Source organism: Siniperca chuatsi, linkage group LG14, assembly GCF_020085105.1.
Source record: "Siniperca chuatsi isolate FFG_IHB_CAS linkage group LG14, ASM2008510v1, whole genome shotgun sequence".
Taxonomy (NCBI): domain Eukaryota; kingdom Metazoa; phylum Chordata; class Actinopteri; order Centrarchiformes; family Sinipercidae; genus Siniperca; species Siniperca chuatsi.
Genome location: NC_058055.1, coordinates 25382662 through 25401816, shown reverse-complemented (window position 1 = coordinate 25401816; position 19155 = coordinate 25382662). Strand labels below are relative to the sequence as shown.

The window sequence follows — 19155 nt, the reverse complement described above, 5'->3', positions numbered from 1 at the left end:
ACTTTAAAGGGTACGGTGTCTTTATTACTGATAGAAAAGATGCCCAAAACTATGAAAGTAAGAACCAAGTAATAAAAACCTGGAATTATACTTTAAGTAATGCATTACTGTAATGTAAATAATTTCTCCTGTAATGTTAAAGTTTGTAACTGAACATTCTAACCTTCGTGTAGGATTATTTCAGGTGTGTTGTATTAGACTGCATTAGTTTAGAGAGCAGCTGATTTGTTAATCTGTGTGTGTCGTCCCTCTCCAGCTGTCTCTGAAGGAAACCAGCACCGCCCAGCGCTCCCTGGAGAGCCAGCTCATGAGCAGCCGAAACGCAGACTCAAGCCGCGAATTCAAGATCAAAGAGATGGAGGGAAGGATGAGAGCGCTGGAGAAGGAGAACGAGATGCTCCGACAGAAGGTAACACACCTCCTGCCTCACCCTCCCCGTCTGTGAAGACCGCTCTTCCAAAATATCTCTTAGAAGACATCAAGTTAATAATGTCCTAAAAATAACTTGTGGACAGACCGTTTGTAATGCGGGACATGAGGCTTTCCGGGGCACTGAGCGGTTTTTGAAGTGTTTTATAATGCACTGTGTATGATTCATAGTTAGACCTTGTAGAACAGTGAGTAAAAATATAAATACTTACATGATTAAAAAGATGTTGATCATGGATTTGGAGATAAGGTGCAGGTAGCCTGCAGTTAAAACGGCTTTTTGATCCGTGACTGCGGTTACATCTCAATTTATAAGCCAGCTTTTTATCTTCATGACATAAATCAATCCAAATGAGGATTCCAACAAAAGTTCTTACATGATTGCTTAACAAAATGATTAAGGTTTCCATGTTCCAAAGTCAAAACTGAGTCTCTCATGTGCAACCAAACTTTCCACAAAAACGGAGATGTGTGAAGCGCTTGGCACCCACTGTGGAAACGCACCGAAAATACTAAAATTCATGTGGGCGAGCATGTGCAGAAAGAATATAAATTTTCAGTACACACAAAGTATTTGGAAGAAGCATTAGCAGTATTATATATTGTCATTGTTAAAGGTTTCATCCAAACCTTTCAAATGGTAAGAAATTCCTTTAAAAACAAGCCGCTTTATTCTGTTTGAGCTCATATTTTCTTTTATTAGAGAAAAAAGGTTCTAATGTGGCAGTATATGATGTTTGTAAGGTGATCATTTATGTGACAATTGGCCTTTAGAAGCAAAGCGAAATAAAGTAATATACACTGTTTTTTCTGCCTTGCACAAAGACCATTTGGGACACTTAAATCTTGACAAGGAGATCAAAATAAATGAGATAAAAAAAAAATTAGGAGGCAGGTAATGTTAACAAAAGGGATGATGATTTTCTTTCTTTTTTCCCCTTCTTCCTTCCTTCTTTCTTTGTCCATCTGTCCTTCAGCTGGCAGGCCAAGGCAGCAGCTCCACCTTGCATATCCAGACAGAGGAGTTGTCACGTCAGTACAAGGAGCAGCTCAGCACCATGAGAGAGGAAAAAGACCAGGAGATACAGAGGCTGCGGGTGAGAATGAAACAAGACTATTGGATGGATTGCCATGAAATTTGGTTTAGACAGTCGTGTCCCCCGCAGGATGATTTATAAATACTTGGGAAATCTTGGGAATTTCATATAGCGCCATCACCAGGTCAAAAATTTAATTTGTGCAATTCTTTGATTTATTGCCAAATACCTGCAACAGTAATGACATTCCCATCAGCCTCAGCTGTACTTTGTGTTCAGTGCTCATTAGCATATGTTAGCATGCTAACACATTGAACTCAGATGGCTAACGTAGTAAACAGTATACCTACTAAACATCAGCATTGTCTTTGTGAGCATATTAGCATGCTGACAGTAGCACTTAGCTTGAAGCCACACTGTGCCTAAGAACAGCCGCACAGAGCCGCTAGCACGGCTGTGACTCTTAGTCATATTTTTCCTTAAAACAACTCTGGTCTAGTAACGGTTTTGTCTATTTTGCCTTTCAGGAAGACATAGATATCTTGAGATTTCAGCAAGATAGCTCAGATTGTAAAGCCCTTTGTTTGTTCAGTGAAGTCAGTTTTATAGAATTATATAGCCCCAAATCACAATCACAAAGACAACAAGGCCAATAATTCTGCTAAAAAGGCCCTCAGGACAAATGAGACGAAAGTTATATCTTGCAGAACAGGTCTTAATGTTAAATGTTTTCATTTCATACTTACTTAAGCTCTCTTTTAACTTATTTGTCCCTCATCTCTCTCTGTCCTCCCTCCAGTCGCAGATAACGAGGATCCAGACGGAGGTCAGCACCAACAAGTCATCCTCAGATAAGAGTCTCCAGCTGAAAATCTCCGAGCTGCTCGCCACGTTGGAGCAGCGGCAGACCACCATCACCCGACAGGAGGAGGTCTGCAACATAACACACCAACACGGTTTCTCATGTTGTTTCAGCCAACTATGTTACTGCTCAGGGAGAGAGCTAACGCTCTACCAACTCTTCAACAGTTTGTTCCTCTGTCATTACATGCTATTGATCTGAAAAGTCTGCACTGCAATGAGAGGGAAACTTTGATGATAATGAATGCAGCTTGATGCGCACTGTGATGGATTACAGTACTCAAATTGCAAGAGTCTGCAACTAGATTTTCATGCTGTATGAAATGAATGGAAACCAATGGATGCCTGGAACTGTAGAAAAAATACCAATTTCTAAAACACAGCGGTATGTTCCCTGTTTATTACAACTTGGGTTATATTTGTGGCCATCTTTTCTATCAGTTATTATTATAACATTGTATTAAAGTAAATTGCTGAGATCTGGGAAGAAGCCACCATTAATAAGAAAAAGGTCCAACAGTAGAAGAATCATGAGCAGTGAGGTGATGAGACAGGTTGTAAAGCCAACAGTTAGCCAGATTGTTATTTGTTGGTAAAACCGGAGGAGAGCGCACCTGAAATGTCTGTAGATGTCGATAATCCCTCAATGCATGGGGAAAATGTGCGCACAACTACGGCAAGTTCCCAGATAGAAACCAATGATGGGCAAAACTGCAAAAATAAGCCCCAAGTTGTAATACAACCGGAATGTGTGTGTGTTCGTGGAATGAAGTGTATAAGTCATGAAAACCAAGCCAGCTGGTTGCTGTTACAGAAATACTGATCTGTTTACATAGAAAAACACACATGCGCGCACACGACTTCCAGGATTGTGAGCTGATTTGTTTCTTTATTTCATTGATTTGTTTTCACCTTTCAGGTCCTACTGCATTCAAAAGTTTTTTGTTTTTGTGCAGCACCAACTGAAGCGAGCTGTCAATTAATTTAAACTCAGGAATGTTTTTGTCACCTCAGGGTGCTGGCACGACATACCTTTTGTTATAGTTTCACACACACACACACACACACACACACACACACACACACACACACACACACACACACACACACACACACACACAGAGTAGCCGCCAGTTTTGGTTAACGTTCGTTTGTAATTAAATAAGATGACTACAAAAACTGTCAAGAAGAGAAGCAGTGCACTTTTCCCCCCCATTTAACAATAGAAGCTGTAATTCTCAAATGTTAAATGTTGTCTAAACACAAGCAGCCATACGAGCACTTGGCAAAATAAAATACAGTCTGAAATTGGTAAAATTTTAATCTGTAACTATCTGATCAAAGAATAAGTAACAAGACTACAAATCTGCAAGTTTTTGGTATTTGACAGTTTTTGATACTCGGCAGATGCATTCTGGTCGGTACCAAAAATATATTGATACCTAGCTCTACAGACATTTAGTACAGAGTATAAGACGAGACCCAATTAGATAATGAAACACAAATTGACGAATTCAGATATATTGTTTTAGTGAACTTCAATATATAGTACCTGTATTTTTATGAAACGCACTAATCACACTTGAGATGGCCTGTAAGCACACTGTACCTGTTGCTGAGTTTCTGACGCTGCTAACTCTGCTGACCTCTGACCTCTTGTGGCCCCCAGGAAATCAAGAAGCTGATGCAGGAGAGGAACGACAGCTCTAAGAATGTCACCAAGACCATCATCACCAAGAGGTACAACGTCACAGCAAACTATCTGAGATTACACACCGGACTAAATTATTTTTTTCCTTTACAAAAAATTAACTATTTTAATAATCAATAAGTCTATTTATAAAGCCCAGTATCACAAATCACAAATTTGCATCATGGTGCTTTACAATCTGTGCAGCATGATGTTTAAAATGGTGTAGCCACTGGACCATTAGCCTGCAAGATTAGATAACTACTTTTGTACTGTTTGGTTGCACTGGTGATTTAAATTATGTATTTGTACCTGGATAGGCCTAGACAATAAAATGTCTGCTCTTTTTAAAGTTAGATATGATCCTGATAACACTGCCATTAATCTCTGTTTACAGCTGACATAATGTTCTTGCCAGCTCACCCTGAACAAGTTTTCTGACAACATATTTCAGGACCAGTAGGAAGAAGTTTAGAGAGGCAGTTAGACTGAGCTAAAATCTATCCTGCTGTAGTCTTAAAAGGTGCTTCTGAAAGGTTTGTTACAATGGATTCCAATGGACACCCAAAGTCACAGCAACGAAAGAGTCAAAAACTTCGTCCAGAGATCTTCTCAAACCACTCCTGCAGTGTAATCCACTTCTCGCTGTTCAAACAGTGTTTCTCAGCAGAGCTAAATGCAGTACTTCCGTGTGGCACCATCGCCTCCTCATGACTCTGAGGCTCCACTGAAAGTAGCAAATGTAGTGATAAACTGTCAAAGCAACGATTGTTTGAAACATACTGAGCGTACGAATCAACAGTAGAGAAGTGGATTATGCAGCGGGGATGAGGGGATACATTAACATTTTTTCACCATTACTCTCGGTCCATTTAACTGCTGCGAATGCATGCTCAGTACACAAAAGAGAAAATTAGAGCGGGTGAGTATTTCATCGTAAAAGCATGGAGCCACTCGAAGGTAGAAGTAACAAATTTGACAGTGCGGGAGATGAATCAAGGGGGAGAATATCTGCCCCAAAATTATTATCCTACCCTGCAGTGTTAAAACTATCCACCAAAATCTGTCTGTTCAAGCCACAGCTGAACATATCTCCGTGTGTGTGTGTGTAGGTACAGGAACCAGTACCCTATCCTTGGTCTGCTGAGCGACGACTACCAGATCACCTCTCCCATCAAAGAAGCCAAGACCATCGTCATCGAGAGAACTGGAGAGATGATCAAACAGGTAAAAACAGAAGAGAGGGAAAAAGAAGATTAGAGAGTTTTAAAGGTGATGACCAAATAGAAGTAGTAATATTAGCCACCTACTATTGCTTAACATAATGCATAGAAAAATGTTAGCAACAAGCACCAGCGTGAACGGTTCACTGGGACTCGTGGATGATTTTGGTGTCAGATGTCTTCCTTATTAATAATGTTTGCCGTAATGAAACGGCAGACATTCAGCACTGCTGCTGTATGAGAGAAGTTAGTGTTTGTCATGTGATGATGGGAAGACTAATTCTGAGAAACCTGCTGGCCCTGTGGCATCGTGCTAAATTCTGTTCCTGCCAACTGGAACAACAGACGACCATCACCAAGTCGCACCACATTCAACACTGACATAATGAAGGGTGGGGACCCGAGGTCAGAGTGAGGGTGAAGGGTTTCTAGCACTACATACAATATAATACTCTTAAAGTACATTTTGCAGGAATTACAAAGAGTTCTTAAATTTCAGAAATTACATTGGTTCATTTTTTTTTTTTTTTTTAAATAATTGCACCTAATTTCCAAAGGGGTTTCTGAAAGTGTTCAGGGCTCAAGGCTAACACAACCTTAGTGAAGAGGGAGGACATTTTAATTCCAAGTAAAGTTTGAAAACCCCTTATTCCACCAGGATAAATAGAATTAAATAAAACTAAATTGATAAAATTAGATTCATGTGTTTTGCTTTCCCTTACTGTTTGACTTGATCTTGGTTTAACATTGAACTACTGAACAAATGTTGTGCCATCCAAAACAATTTTATATCCTGATAATGGCTGAATATCCAATAATAGTGATGTTAGTATTAGTACTTCCTATGTTTTTTGATCACACAGCTTTAATAGGGCTGTAAAAGCTGTTGTTTAATTGGTAAGTAAGGGGCAACCATTTTCTAATCATCTGATTTGTGATCAGATGAACTGGTGCCACCTTGTGGTAAAAAGGTGCGGCTGCAGACAGTCCTGCTGCAGGTTTTAGGTGGAAGCTTGCAGTTCAATACTTTTAAATCAGTATCTTGTGTTGTGCTGTATAATATCTGACATAAATGTGCATGTGCTCTCTATTGCAACAGTCTGGATGGGATTATTGAAGGATTAGTGATATTTGTGTGGTTTTATGGGCAAAATTCACTTGAATTGGTCTCAGACTCATAATTCCAACTCGGCTGACTTTGGAGTCTCTATATATGCATTGCATACTTAAATAAATCAAATACAGGGGTATACTTTGAACATAAAGTTCAATGTAAAATTAATGATAAAACTGCACTACAACAGTTATCTTGGTTGTAAACTAAACTTGTGATCACCCCAAAAAAAAAAAAAAAAAAACGACAACATGCTTTCTGAAATTCACTTGAAATACCATTTTAGTTGGTATTTTCTCATTTCCTACATGTCATAAATGCAGCACAAGGACTATGCATGATCCCAAACTGCTTAAGCATGTATTCATTGCAAATGAATGTAAGATGCATTTAAGTTATTTTGTCTGCCTGTTCTACACAAATGTTTTTTTTAGATGTGGCCATCATTCTTTTCATCAATGATACATTTTAGTCATCAGGTACAGTGTAGAGACAGAGACATAACACTACTAGACACTGCTTTACAATGCAGCAAATAGTCACAGGGCTAAAGTCATGCATGTGTAGATTGTTTTGTTATGATTACATCATCTTTCAAATTATTTTGATTGAATTAATTTTAGTTTGCTTTATTTTTTGTTTGTTTGCTTATTTAATACCACCACTAGGATTTGCCAAAGTCACATTTTCAAATAACTAACATGAGGACTCATGCCACGTTCATATCATCGGAGTTGGAGTTTCAACTTGTCGTAATCACGACTGGAAACAGATTTTTTGTTTTTAAAGCGGACTAAAAATGTGGACAAAATGTAACAACTGCACCTGTGTTTTGTTTATTTCGAAACAGGAAATCATTACAACCCCTTAAAAGACACACTGCTTCTCTCCGACAGGAATAATTGAACGACAAGAAGACCCAGATGCCCCCCTTGCATGCTTCCCCCCCCCTCATCCTGGGGCTCCCAGGGTTGGTGGTGGTTGAAATCCCCCCCTAAATTTGGGATCACTGGTTAAAATCTTTGGTTTGACCAAATTGGGCTTGTTTGCGGTTTTATTTGGGCTTTTTATGACAAGGGGACAAATAATCCAGTAATCAAAGACCAAATCTTTTCAGATATGCTACAGCCATTTGGTTTTGCAATGGATTAAGGTGGCACTAATGAAGCAATCATGACAACTGGGAACTGGGCGAGATTTGAGCTGAACAGAGGACAATTTTGTTTAAAGATCTGAGCTGAGATGACGTACTATTTGGCAAGAACAGACACTTCCTATCCTTCCTCACCTTCATAACTGCATTCTGCTCGATGAAGTGAAGGTTTAAGGTTGAAAACATCTGCCTGTGTCCCAAACTGGCTGCTGATTGGCTGCTCTCCATACTGCCTGCAGCTGTTGAAACTAAATGTCATGTACATTAACACTGAAACATGGCATACAATATTTTGATGAAGAATGCGTGTAGATTATTTTGACCAGGTAAATGAATTATTAGCACTCTGCAGTAGAGTTGGGAAATCACGATACATTGCTCACAACTGAATCGCTAAACATGTGATTTTGTCATATACTGCAAGACAGTCATCTGTGATACATTAAAGTAGGTAACTGAAGTGAAAAACATCCCTAAAATGGTAGACTATATGTGAAAAATCGTATTTGTTGCCTGCATGATGAGCAAAAGGCCAAACTGCCAGAAATGTACAGTTCAGAGTTAAACCTGGAGTAAAAGAAGATTATCACAGGAGATTGTATTGTGATATATTGCTGTATCGGTTATTTGTCCCATCCCTACTGTGCAGGTGAACTTATAAATGAGTGAGGCTCCACATGAATGTTGTCTTCCCTGGAATCAAAAAGAGAGAATCCCCAAAATGCTTGGATGAAAGATAGCTGCCGAACAAAGTGAAATTGATGGGGTGTCCCAAATCCATACTAATTCTTAGCAGGTTTTGATTGTGTATCCATGTTCCACACACATACTAGAAAAGTGATAATGAAATATTCTCAAACCAGACGGCAAGAATACTAAATACATCGATTTTTGAGAGTGCTGTCGATGGATACTATTCTCCCACAAGCCTCAACAAAGGAAATGCAGGAGCTGCTCACAAGTGGAAAACATTTAAATGAACGTGGATGATGGTGAGACAGCTCCAGAAAGATCTTGACAAACAAAAAAGTTAATTCTTAAAAATTTGCAACAATTTGCTTTCTCATTGTGAAGTTTAATTGGCCGTCGTCACACGTATTGAATCATTTCCTGTTTCCTGTTAATAATGGTAAAGCGTGTTGAGTTTTTTTTGTATACTAATTGCTAAAACAGTATACTATGACCATTAGTATGTAGTACATACTGTACTTGTATGGATTTGGGACACACCATGAGTTTCAGTTTATGTGAAACAAGGGGAGTAAACAGCCGCCCTAGTTCCCTCAGTGTTCCTCCCTCTCATCATGAAAGTGTCAAAAAGTTCACCACAAGATGTTGTCACATGGGGTAGATGCTGTACCTGCCCACAAATAAATGTATCAATACTAATACTAGTTCCAATTCAGAGTTTTGGTACTAATACCAAAACTATACTTCTCTCAATATCTTACTTCACTCCATTTGACAAAAGAAGCCAGAATTCTCAAATGTTAAACAGTGTCTAATTACAAGCTGCTGTACAAGGACTTAATTTAAAAATCGACAAAATTATTATTGATCCCTTGCTGAGGGCTCACAGCTTGTACATCACAAATTTCCTCACGAGAGGGCTCACTGAAGGTAAGACAATGTGGAACCAAATGCTGCCAAAGTTATGAAAAGTGTGTCTCGACCTCCAGTTGTCACTAATACACGTTTAGACAAGCCTGGTGCCATCAAGCATGTAGCATGAGATCCTCCTCAAAGCCACCACAGCCATGCTAGCCCAGGGGACGAGGAAGTGGATGTGTTAGTATGATTGCTATTCTGCAACATTTGAAAAACATTCTGATTGGGTAGTTTGCTTTTGTTTTTGTGCTAAATGGTAGTTTATATATCGGTCCACTGTGTAAGTGTCTTTAAATGCTTTTTATTTTGAGTTTTGTATGTCTTGTTAGACTCAGAGGTGCATGGGCATGTGCTGTTCATTAGCTTTGATGTGTTTATATATATGACAGTGGGATCCCATGGATGTGTGTGTGTTTTTATATATATATATATATATATATATATATATATATATATATATATATATATATATATATATATATATATATATATATATATATATATATATATATATATATAGCAAGCATGCACTCCCATGGGTGTAATGCATTGCAGTGGGTGAGGGTAGGGGCTGGATGTATGGAACTGGAGCATGATTATATGGGGTTTTATGATGGAAAAAAATTTTCAAGCACAATATTATGTTAACTGTTTGAGATTTTCTGGTTGTCTCTGTTCAGGCTTTTTACATAAGGAAGCATGTTGACGGTTTTGTGTCCACTGGGTGCTCGTCTCTGAGGTGCTGCGGCCTGATTGCAGTTCAAGGGTAGAAAGTTTACACAAACCATTACACTGAAACTAGCTGACTTTACACTGAGGCTGTTTATTTATTGTTGCTCCTCGGAGCTAAATAAATCCTCAACTGGTTGGACGTGAAGAGTCATTACGGATCGATGTTTTCACCTTCCTGTTGCCACTAAAATGAGCATTTATCTGTGGTTTGTCTCCCAAATCAGCTTCATCCACATTATATACATAATGAAGTAGTAAAGACGTTGTAATAGCTGCATATGTACAGGACATGTATTAATAGTGATAAACAGATGTAACGTTTCCAGACAACTACAGTGACAATGTGGTGAAACAACAAATTCACACGCAGCGTTTCCTGAAGCATTTCTATTCATCAGTTGTCTCTCTCTTGGAACAGATTTCCTTTGATTGACAGTCTGAGTCTGTTTATTTCTTCATGATCACTGAAAGATGACTAATTACTTTAAACAGCAGTTAATACTGCACAAATCTCCTACTTTCTATATTGTGAAATTGTAAACTGTACCCACAGTTTTACTATGAGCATATAAAGCATTAGAATGGGACAGGTATAAATACAAAAATAAATGGAAAATTAAAACAACCCATGTTTCTTCCTGTATATGTTTAATAAAGCCTACTGAGAACTTTTTGTGTTTGTTGAACAGGCCAGTTGTTTTGGTGGTATTTCTGATATTTTCAGCCTGGTGAAGACAGTTTGTTCAACGTCTGAACTGAATGACTCTGACTCTCATTACTGTACATTTAGTAATGCAAGTCAGAGTTGTGGATTGGACAGATGGACATAATGTAATGCTAATGCACTGCTCCAAATTCAGAGTAAACTATTGTAGTTCATCACTTCAGTGGAGCATTGCCTTTTTGGCGATACAAACTGTGCTGTTTTTGTTTTTCCACCTCTGTCTGGAGGTTTGTTGTCTCTCAGAGTCATGCATTGTGCCTAAAGCTCTTGCATGATTATACTGCTGGTAGGGGGTAAGGATGAATTTTATATTTTTCATGGAAATAATTTCAGTTTGTGCAACAGATAAAATGTACAGATACATGTACTGAAATTGGTTTAACAGGCTGCAGCACCAGTTCTTAGCTGCTACAGTATTTTAACACATGTAAAATGTTTCAGCCATACTGCACCGACATTCTCCCCAAACATCTGATTAACACTGCTGACAGAAAAGAGCGGCCCAGTGGACACCAAGCTGAATTTCTGTAGGAATCCTGTAAAAAATATGTTTACTATCATGGGACCTCAAGTGCCTTATTGTGTTAGCAAGCTAATGTTGGGCCAGCATCACTGTTTGGTTGACAAAATATCATCATCATCATTATCATCATCATCATCATCATCATCATCATCTGGTCAAAATTTGGCAACTCTGATCATTTACAGCTTTGGCAGCATCGGGCCAGTAGTGGCTCTTTGGTTGCCTAAAGAAAGGCCTTCATTTGCCTGCTATCTGGGTAATCTGTGAGGAATACAAATCCTGCCTTTCTTTGCCAGCAGAGAATAAATTGTACGCTGAGCTAAATTAACCGGTTGTTGGTAATCTGCAAATATGTGTCTAAATATATTTTCGTATGCAAAGAGTTTTCTTTATTTTCCAGTTCAGGAGGATTTGGGCTGCTAGCCGGGCTACACTGCCTCAGTCCTCTCCACAGAAATGTTTCAGCTGTGATAGATTGTGATTAAAATAAAGTAATGTATCTTTGCAAAAGTGCACTTGTTTTGTGTTTCACTTACAATACTGTTAAAGCTTAATAAAAACTGCACAATAACACAATCAGCATGGTCATGTTAAAAGGGTCAGATCATCCAAATTATAAAAAAGTACTACACAGGATAAGTGGTAGAAGAAGTACTCATGTACTTTTACTTAAGTAAAATATCTATGTATTAGCATCAAAATATACTTAACGTACCAAAAGTAAAAGTAGCCATTATGCAGAATGGCCCATTTCAGAATAATAATATATATCACTGGATTGTAATTAGTGATGCATTAATGCGTATGCATCACTAATGTTGCAGGTGGTAAAGGTGGGGCTAAATGTAAGTACTTTATATGCTGGGTACAATATATCATAATTTATTAGTTGATTTATATTTTGTATTAATAATCTGAATCTACAGCGTAACTAGTAACTAATGTTGCCAAATAAATGTAGTGGAGTAAAAAGTGCAATATTTTCCTCCAAAATGTAGTGGAATAGAAGTACGAAGTAGCATAAAATGGAAATACTCACGTAAAGTATAAGTACCTTTAAATTGTACTTAAGTACAGTTCTTGAGTAAATGTACTTAGTTACATTCCACCCCTGCACAGGACTAAACTTCCCTCCTTCCTTACTTTTGTCTTTCAGTCTAACCCTGTCTTTATATTTGTATGTGTGTTTGTATGTCTTCTTTTCTGTCTATTTCCTTTTTATGTTATAAAATACTGTAAACTCAGAAGTTCCACTTACTAGCTTTTCAGAGATTTCAAGTGCAGCTCACCTGAGCCAGCTCCATTCGCTGAATGACGAGCTTGACATGTAGTCGAAAGCCCAGAAAAGCAAGTAACTGGACCTCTGACCTTCTGTTTCCAAAGGTCAAGAATGGACTAATGATGGCAAAATATTTGCTTTCCGTTTCCTTCTTTTATCGGTCGTTCTTTCCTTCACCTTCTTTCTTCTCTTTCCTTCCTTCTTTTATCCCCTTTTCCACCTCCTTTTTTATACAACGCTCTACTCTTAAAGAGGCTATAAACATTTTTTATAATAACAATGTGACAATGTGAAAGGGGTTGCTCGAAGTGATGAACCGACAGAGAATTATCACCTGAATCTGCAGCTCCCCTCGGCTTTACAGAGCTTTATAGTGATTTCAGCTCATTGATTAACTGTCCGGCCCCCAACTTCACTGTTTTGGTTCACTCTCACCGCTCTCATTTTTGGCCACAGCTGTTTTCAGACCCACTGTACACTACCTGCTCAGCAACAAACAGGAGACAGACACAGTTACCAGCCCAGCTGGTGAACATAGTGCAGCATTTAGCAGCTAAAGAGCCAGAGGTTTCCCTCAGGAGTTGGTGGAGACCAAAAACTGAGTTAAAATAGAGTTGATATTGGGACTTAATAAACACGACTCCAAATGAATGATACTGTTTGCTCTAACTGCTGGATGTATAAATAAGCAACTGTTTGTGTTCACAACTTGTTTCTGCTGCCCCCAAGTGGCCAAAAAAAGAAATTACTGCAGGTTTATGGGCACTCATTCAGCTTTCAAGGAGAAAGTTTGAGCTTTCAGCAGTCACATGTATTTGTTCCAATAAAATGCACCCCACTGCATCACGTACAGTATTTGTATGCAAGTTCCTGGGACCCTGCATAAAGTTGCTATTCTGTCTCCAGCAGAGGGAGCCAGCTTCCCTGTAGCAGCTTGCTCCTCACTCGGGGTCAATGAGTGGAGCTGATGGAGCAGAGAGACAGAGAATGAGGTCATTGCAGCTCTGTAGGGCTTGGCTCATTGGGCTGCTTGTCAACCATTTTGACTTCAGTCACTGTTCTCGAAGCCCACATGGCCACAGAGAAAGCACAAACCATCACAGAGCACTGCAAACGCTCAGGACTGTCCTGACATACAACCAGGCCCGGGAAGTAACAGATTACATGCAGAAGGATTACAGTGATCAGACTACCAATAATTAGTTGCTATAATTGATTATGGATACTGAACAAATTAGATAATCTAATTTGAGATTCTGGAAAAGACGACACATGAGATGAATGTTTTGGGGAAATATCCTAAAGTACAGAGCCCTCAAAATCTGAAAGATGATATTTTTATATCTTGTTTGCAGAGGATAAAGAATATTAACTTTTTTGCATTTGACAGTGAAAAAATTAAAATTATTCATCTAGAGATTATGGTCAGTTAAAGTAAGGTAAATTTACAGTATGCCATTTTGGACTCTGCAAATACAGTCTCTTCATTTTAATCTAATGGATTTCCCAAATTTATAGAATAGCCATATCATGGACTGATGAAGTCTATTATTATTACAACTGGGGCTAAATTCATGATATGGCTCTCTCCTCACTGACATTTCTTCTAAATCAATTATGCAGCTCATTCTATGTAGGCCTCGTGAATTAAATATGAGGAGTTACACTGAAAAACCCCCAACCCAAAACAAACAAAAAACACATTTTAAAGTTATTTAAACCTGGATTCAATCATGATATGTTCTCCATATTCTTTAACAATCTGCATGATTAAAGGGTGATTTTTTTTTTTTTTTTAGTAAGAGCAAAGTGCGGTAATCGTGTTCCTCTAGAAGAACTGGCTGGGAAGCAGAAATGTTTCCTCCAGAGCTGCTGAAACTGCCTGGCACTGTAAACCCACTGCACTGTTTGAATCTACACAAGAACATACTTGATTATATAATAATCAAGTATGTTCTCTCTAATAATGGGTCTTAAACGCTCCAAAACCAGGGGATTTAAAGGGTCAGTCCACTCAAATCATAAAGCCAAAAATACAAACAAACAATCTATCTCTGTTGCTTTTACTGCATTTAAAAAAAAATAATACAAGTGTGATCTGACACCGCTACGGTTATGGTTTAGGCACAAAAACAACTTTGTTAAAATTAGGGGACCTTAGTGCTATTTTTAATCATAACACGGTGTAGTCCCTCATTCGTCCAGGAGTGTTCTATCGTAGAAAAGGTTTCAGTCGTAGTCATCTGGACACTGTTTTCAGAATCAAGACGTTTCGGCTCGCATCCGGAAGTCATTCTCAATTAAATTTCCAGTTCCCGTCCAATTTTTTCACAATTGAGAATGACTTCCGGATGGGAGCCGAAACGTCTTAATTCTGAAAACAGTGTCCAGATGACTACGACTGAAACCTTTTCTACGTTTTAATCATAACGACAAAGAACTGCTACATATTTTTTGTCCACTTGGGGGCAGCAGAAACAAGGTGTAAACACAACACTGACATATTATCTTTTAAGTTGATATGGCGAACTTGTTATCATTGAAATCAGCTGCCTGCTGTGTTTGGAAATCACGCAGTTGTGGGGCGAAAAACAAAAAAAAACAAAAAACAAAAAAACGCTTCGTAGCGCTCAGGAGAACTGCAGTCTGGTGATATTATCTGTGGATTTGTCACTATGAGCGACATCTTTCACAGTCATTGATACATTGTTAATATGTAATATTAATAATATATAACAAATTTGTTATAGCAGTTTAAGGTTATGGGACAGTTTTGGTCATGGTTAAAAGAAGACAACAATGACTGTCAGTTGGAAATGGGAAGCAAACAGAAAGTCCAACATTTTGTTGACCCATCCATCCACCCTGACCTCCTCTCTGAGGACTTTGTGGCTCTGTAATAACGTCACACTATTTCCTCTTTTGCTCCCGATGGACAAGTAACCGAGTTCCTACAGCCGCTAGATGTTTTTGTCACTCGAGTGTAAATATGTGTTGTTTTGGAGCATTTGCTAAACGACTGATGCTGTTGTTTTTCTTGGCAGGACAATCTCCAACTTTTTCTTTCACACACAAACTCTTAATTTCGCAAAACAATTTTTTTCCCCTGTGTACGTACATTTATGTCTTTTTCACATGAACATATAATCTCTTACACATAACCACATGCCCTCTCTCTCTCTCTCCACCATATACAACTTCTTTCTGTCACATTCAAGCTTATTCACCATGTCTGATGTATACTCTCTCCCTCTCTCTCTCTCTAAACCCAATATCCTCTGAGGCCCGGGGGTTTTAGAGTATAAAGACAGTGCAGAGGCAGGAAGAGAGAGACTGCATTATCCACATCAAAGAGCCAGAGTTAACAGCCATAATCAATGCTTCCCCATTACGTACTCCAGTCTCTCTCTCTCTCTCTCTCTCTCTCTCTCTCTCTCTCTCTCTCTCTGCTTTATTGGCATGAATGGAAGTATGATAATAATATTAGCAAAGAAAGGGGGGGAATTCATCAACAAAAGGGGACAACGCACAGAAAAAGGCTGCTTTGAAAAAGTAGCTATGAAGTCTGAAAAGTCTCCCAAATTTTGTAATTTTGAGACACGAGAAATATTAAAATCAGACTTTTTGAAAGTTGAATGAAAAAATGATAGGGCAGAACAAACAGCTGATCCCTGTTGACAGTATATTATTACAATATACAAACTTACTGTTGACGTGAATATGTGTATTTATTTATATTAGAGCTATACATCAGTCCTCAAAGCATAAAATGATATAAAATCCCGAAAGAGTTAGTAGATTTTATATCCACTATACATAAGTAGATACACACACATGCATACACAAAATACTTGTGTGTAAACATTCGGTACATTTACATGTAGCTAAAGGTTTCTTGTGGAGTTTTTGACCACTAGTTGTGCTATTGAGCCTTGTTTAGTGGATCCCCGTTTTGTTTGAACCGTGCATGTGAACGAGGATGCACATGCTTGCACGTGAGCATGCAGGCGGCGCAGTTTCCCCATCTGCCATTGGTTTCACGCTGTTCTGCTTATTGACAATTGGTGGCAGTAACGAGCCAAGAATCGTACTAATTTGTCAACAAAAGGTAGTGAATGCCTTATCCAGTTTTAACTTGATTTCTCCCCGTAACCCGGTTTCTGGGTGCATGTAAAGTTTGTCATTGATAACGGTTATAGTGAGATCTCTTTTTTTCCTCTCAACTCAATTCAGTTATGCTTAATTTGCATGAATGGATGAACATTATTAAGATAAGACTACACACAAAGTATGCAATGATTAAACTGAGAAAAAGTAGGAAATCTTCAATGTACTTGTAGAGAATAGGTAAAATACAACAATAAGGAAAATGAAAATCACATTTTCTCTCTGTCTTTCATCCTTATTGACCCCCTTCTCCCCCACACAGCCAGGCCTATCGACCCCTCTCTCCCAGTAACCAGGCCCCATGCCTGGGGTCAGCGACCCACTGAAGCCCCCTGCCTGGCTGTGGGGTCAGGAAGTGTGTGCGTGTGTGTGTGTGGGTACACCGCCAGACATCATCACCAACCCCCACCTCCACACTGGGGCACAGCCAGGCAGGCTGTCGCTCACACCGATGCAAATCCAGCAGCAGTGAAGTATAAAGCACAAAGTAGTGAGTTAATCACATTATAAGTTTTAATGTTCATTTGTGTTTCAATTCTCTCTTTCTTATTTCTCTTCTCTTTTTCCCACTGAGGTGGAATGCACTTATTGTAAATTGCTTAGGATAAAAGCATCTGCCAAATGAATGTAATGTAATTTTCTCAGTCTAATAATCTTGTGGTTAAAATGAGGCAGCAGTGACTGTTTCTAGAAGCTCTCACCTGACCACTGATGTTGCAGGAACAAGCTTCATTTAAAAGGGAAATTCTGGTTTACGACAGGTATTATTTTAGTAGCTTTGGCCCTCATTTCTATTGGTTATGATATTGTTGTACTCAAGGTAAAGGCTTAGCTCTGGAAGCAAGGTGGCATCACTACAAAGATGTCTGCTGGGCAAGAAACCCAAGCAGTGAGACGATCAGACAGGTTGTAAACAAGTCCGCAGTTCAGCCAGATTATCTAAACCACTTGATTTGGAGCTATGATCACATCTGAAATGATCTCTCATTACACAGTTTGTCTTCGTTTTCCATATAATAAAGTTTGGCTCACCTTGTACTTTATGTAAAATCTGTATGATTGTCTGACTGCTGCGATTTCTTGCCCTGGCAGATTTCTTTTTAGCGGAACTGGAATGATGGCCAAAAGTACATACACAAGACAGAGGTTGTTTGAAACTTGAGTTCCCTTTAAACCTGCAATAACAATTATACAAATATAATTTGTTGCCACTTGGGGGCAAAGAAACAAGTTATAGACACAACATTGACATATCATCACTTCTAAGTTGATATGGTGAACTTGTTAGCAAGCATTTGCTTAATTACACATCCAGCAGTTACGGAGCAACATAATCATTCATTTTGGATCGCGTTTGTGTCCACCTGGCGAATGTAAATCCCAATATTCACTCTCTTTTAGCTCTGTTTTTGGTCTCCACCAACTCCTGAGGGAAATATCTGGCTCTTTAGCTGCTAAATGCTCCATGTTCACCAGCTAGTCTCTAACTGTGCCTGTCTGCTGTTGAGCAGGTAGTGTACAGGGGTTTTTAGAGCTTTTTCACTGATAACAGCTGCAAGCTGCAGCCATAAATGACGCCATGAGAGCAGTGAGAGTGAACCACAACAGTAAAGTTGTGGGCTACCAACAACAAAAAAAGCTGGAAATTGGTAAAAGCCTAATCATATGGGCCCACTACTCAATCTAACATAATATCAGCATAAAATGAATGGTCCATCCATATTGTGATGGTAGTGAAAAGATATCACCTTGAAACTGTTGAGGTAGCTTAAAACTAGCATTACTAGTATCAACTAGGCCTCAGTCACAGCTTATGGCTGGGTCAAGAGTGAGACCAAAAGACTTTTAATATTAATGGAAACCATGACAATAAACTTAATGTAACCTCAAAAACCAAACTTGCATTTCATTGAGAGTATTTCAAAAGGGAAAACATTACTTACAAATCGAAGTAAAAGTACAAATAGATATGTATACTCTATGTTTTTCAACCAAAATAGTAACACCACCACTACTTCTGTTGCTACAGATATAACAGCTTAACCCTGGGTTAGCAAATCTGGATGACTGTCCAGGTTGCATCTAATCAGTCTGGATATTTTCAGTTTTCCACCAGTCATGACATTCATCACTCTGCCTCACACTCTCTCCCTCTGTCTCTCCACCCTGCCAGGAAAGCATTGACAGCTCTCATCTTTCATCCATTTGATGTAATTATGCTCCTCTATACACATTTGAAGCTCCCCATTCACATTTTATGGTGTGATGAAAGGCCACATAGTACTGTTTCTCTCACAGCTCTCATCTTCCCCTGCTCAAACTTAACCTCAGGTACAGGATGGTTCTTAACAGATAATGCCTTTCAGAGTGAATACTAAGCCATGTTGTCTCCCACTCTGAGTATGACAGCAAAACCTGCCAGTTAGTTGCCTTCCCATGCCTAGTCATGGCTTTTGCCCCAACCCCAAAGGGACAGGTAAAACGGTTTAAGCCACCAGGAGTTCATGGGCAGACAGCCAGGTTCAGCCAGAGAAAGACACTAATGCTCATGCGTTATGGTCACCCGAGTACAAAGCAAGAGAAATTCAAATGCTCTTATACTGACGGAATTCAAA

The 19155-nt window shown here is 38.9% G+C and overlaps 1 protein-coding gene across 3 annotated transcripts in view; it reads left to right on the top strand.

Moving 5' to 3' along the window:
• The window catches only part of pof1b (POF1B actin binding protein), a 46390-nt gene extending 27957 nt beyond the window's left edge, over positions 1–18433 (top strand). Inside the window, exons 8-13 of one of the 3 annotated variants that reach the window (XM_044221559.1) lie at positions 257–409; positions 1407–1526; positions 2266–2397; positions 3997–4067; positions 5130–5244; positions 16803–18433. In XM_044221559.1, coding sequence (XP_044077494.1) covers positions 257–409; positions 1407–1526; positions 2266–2397; positions 3997–4067; positions 5130–5244; positions 16803–16832 — 621 coding nt within the window. In that variant the 3' untranslated portion in view covers positions 16833–18433. Of the gene's footprint in view, positions 1–256; positions 410–1406; positions 1527–2265; positions 2398–3996; positions 4068–5129; positions 5245–7204; positions 9532–16802 lie in introns of those variants that run through there. The other 2 variants (XM_044221560.1, XM_044221561.1) reach the window with 2 other exon arrangements.
• Positions 18434–19155: the final 722 nt, after the last annotated feature.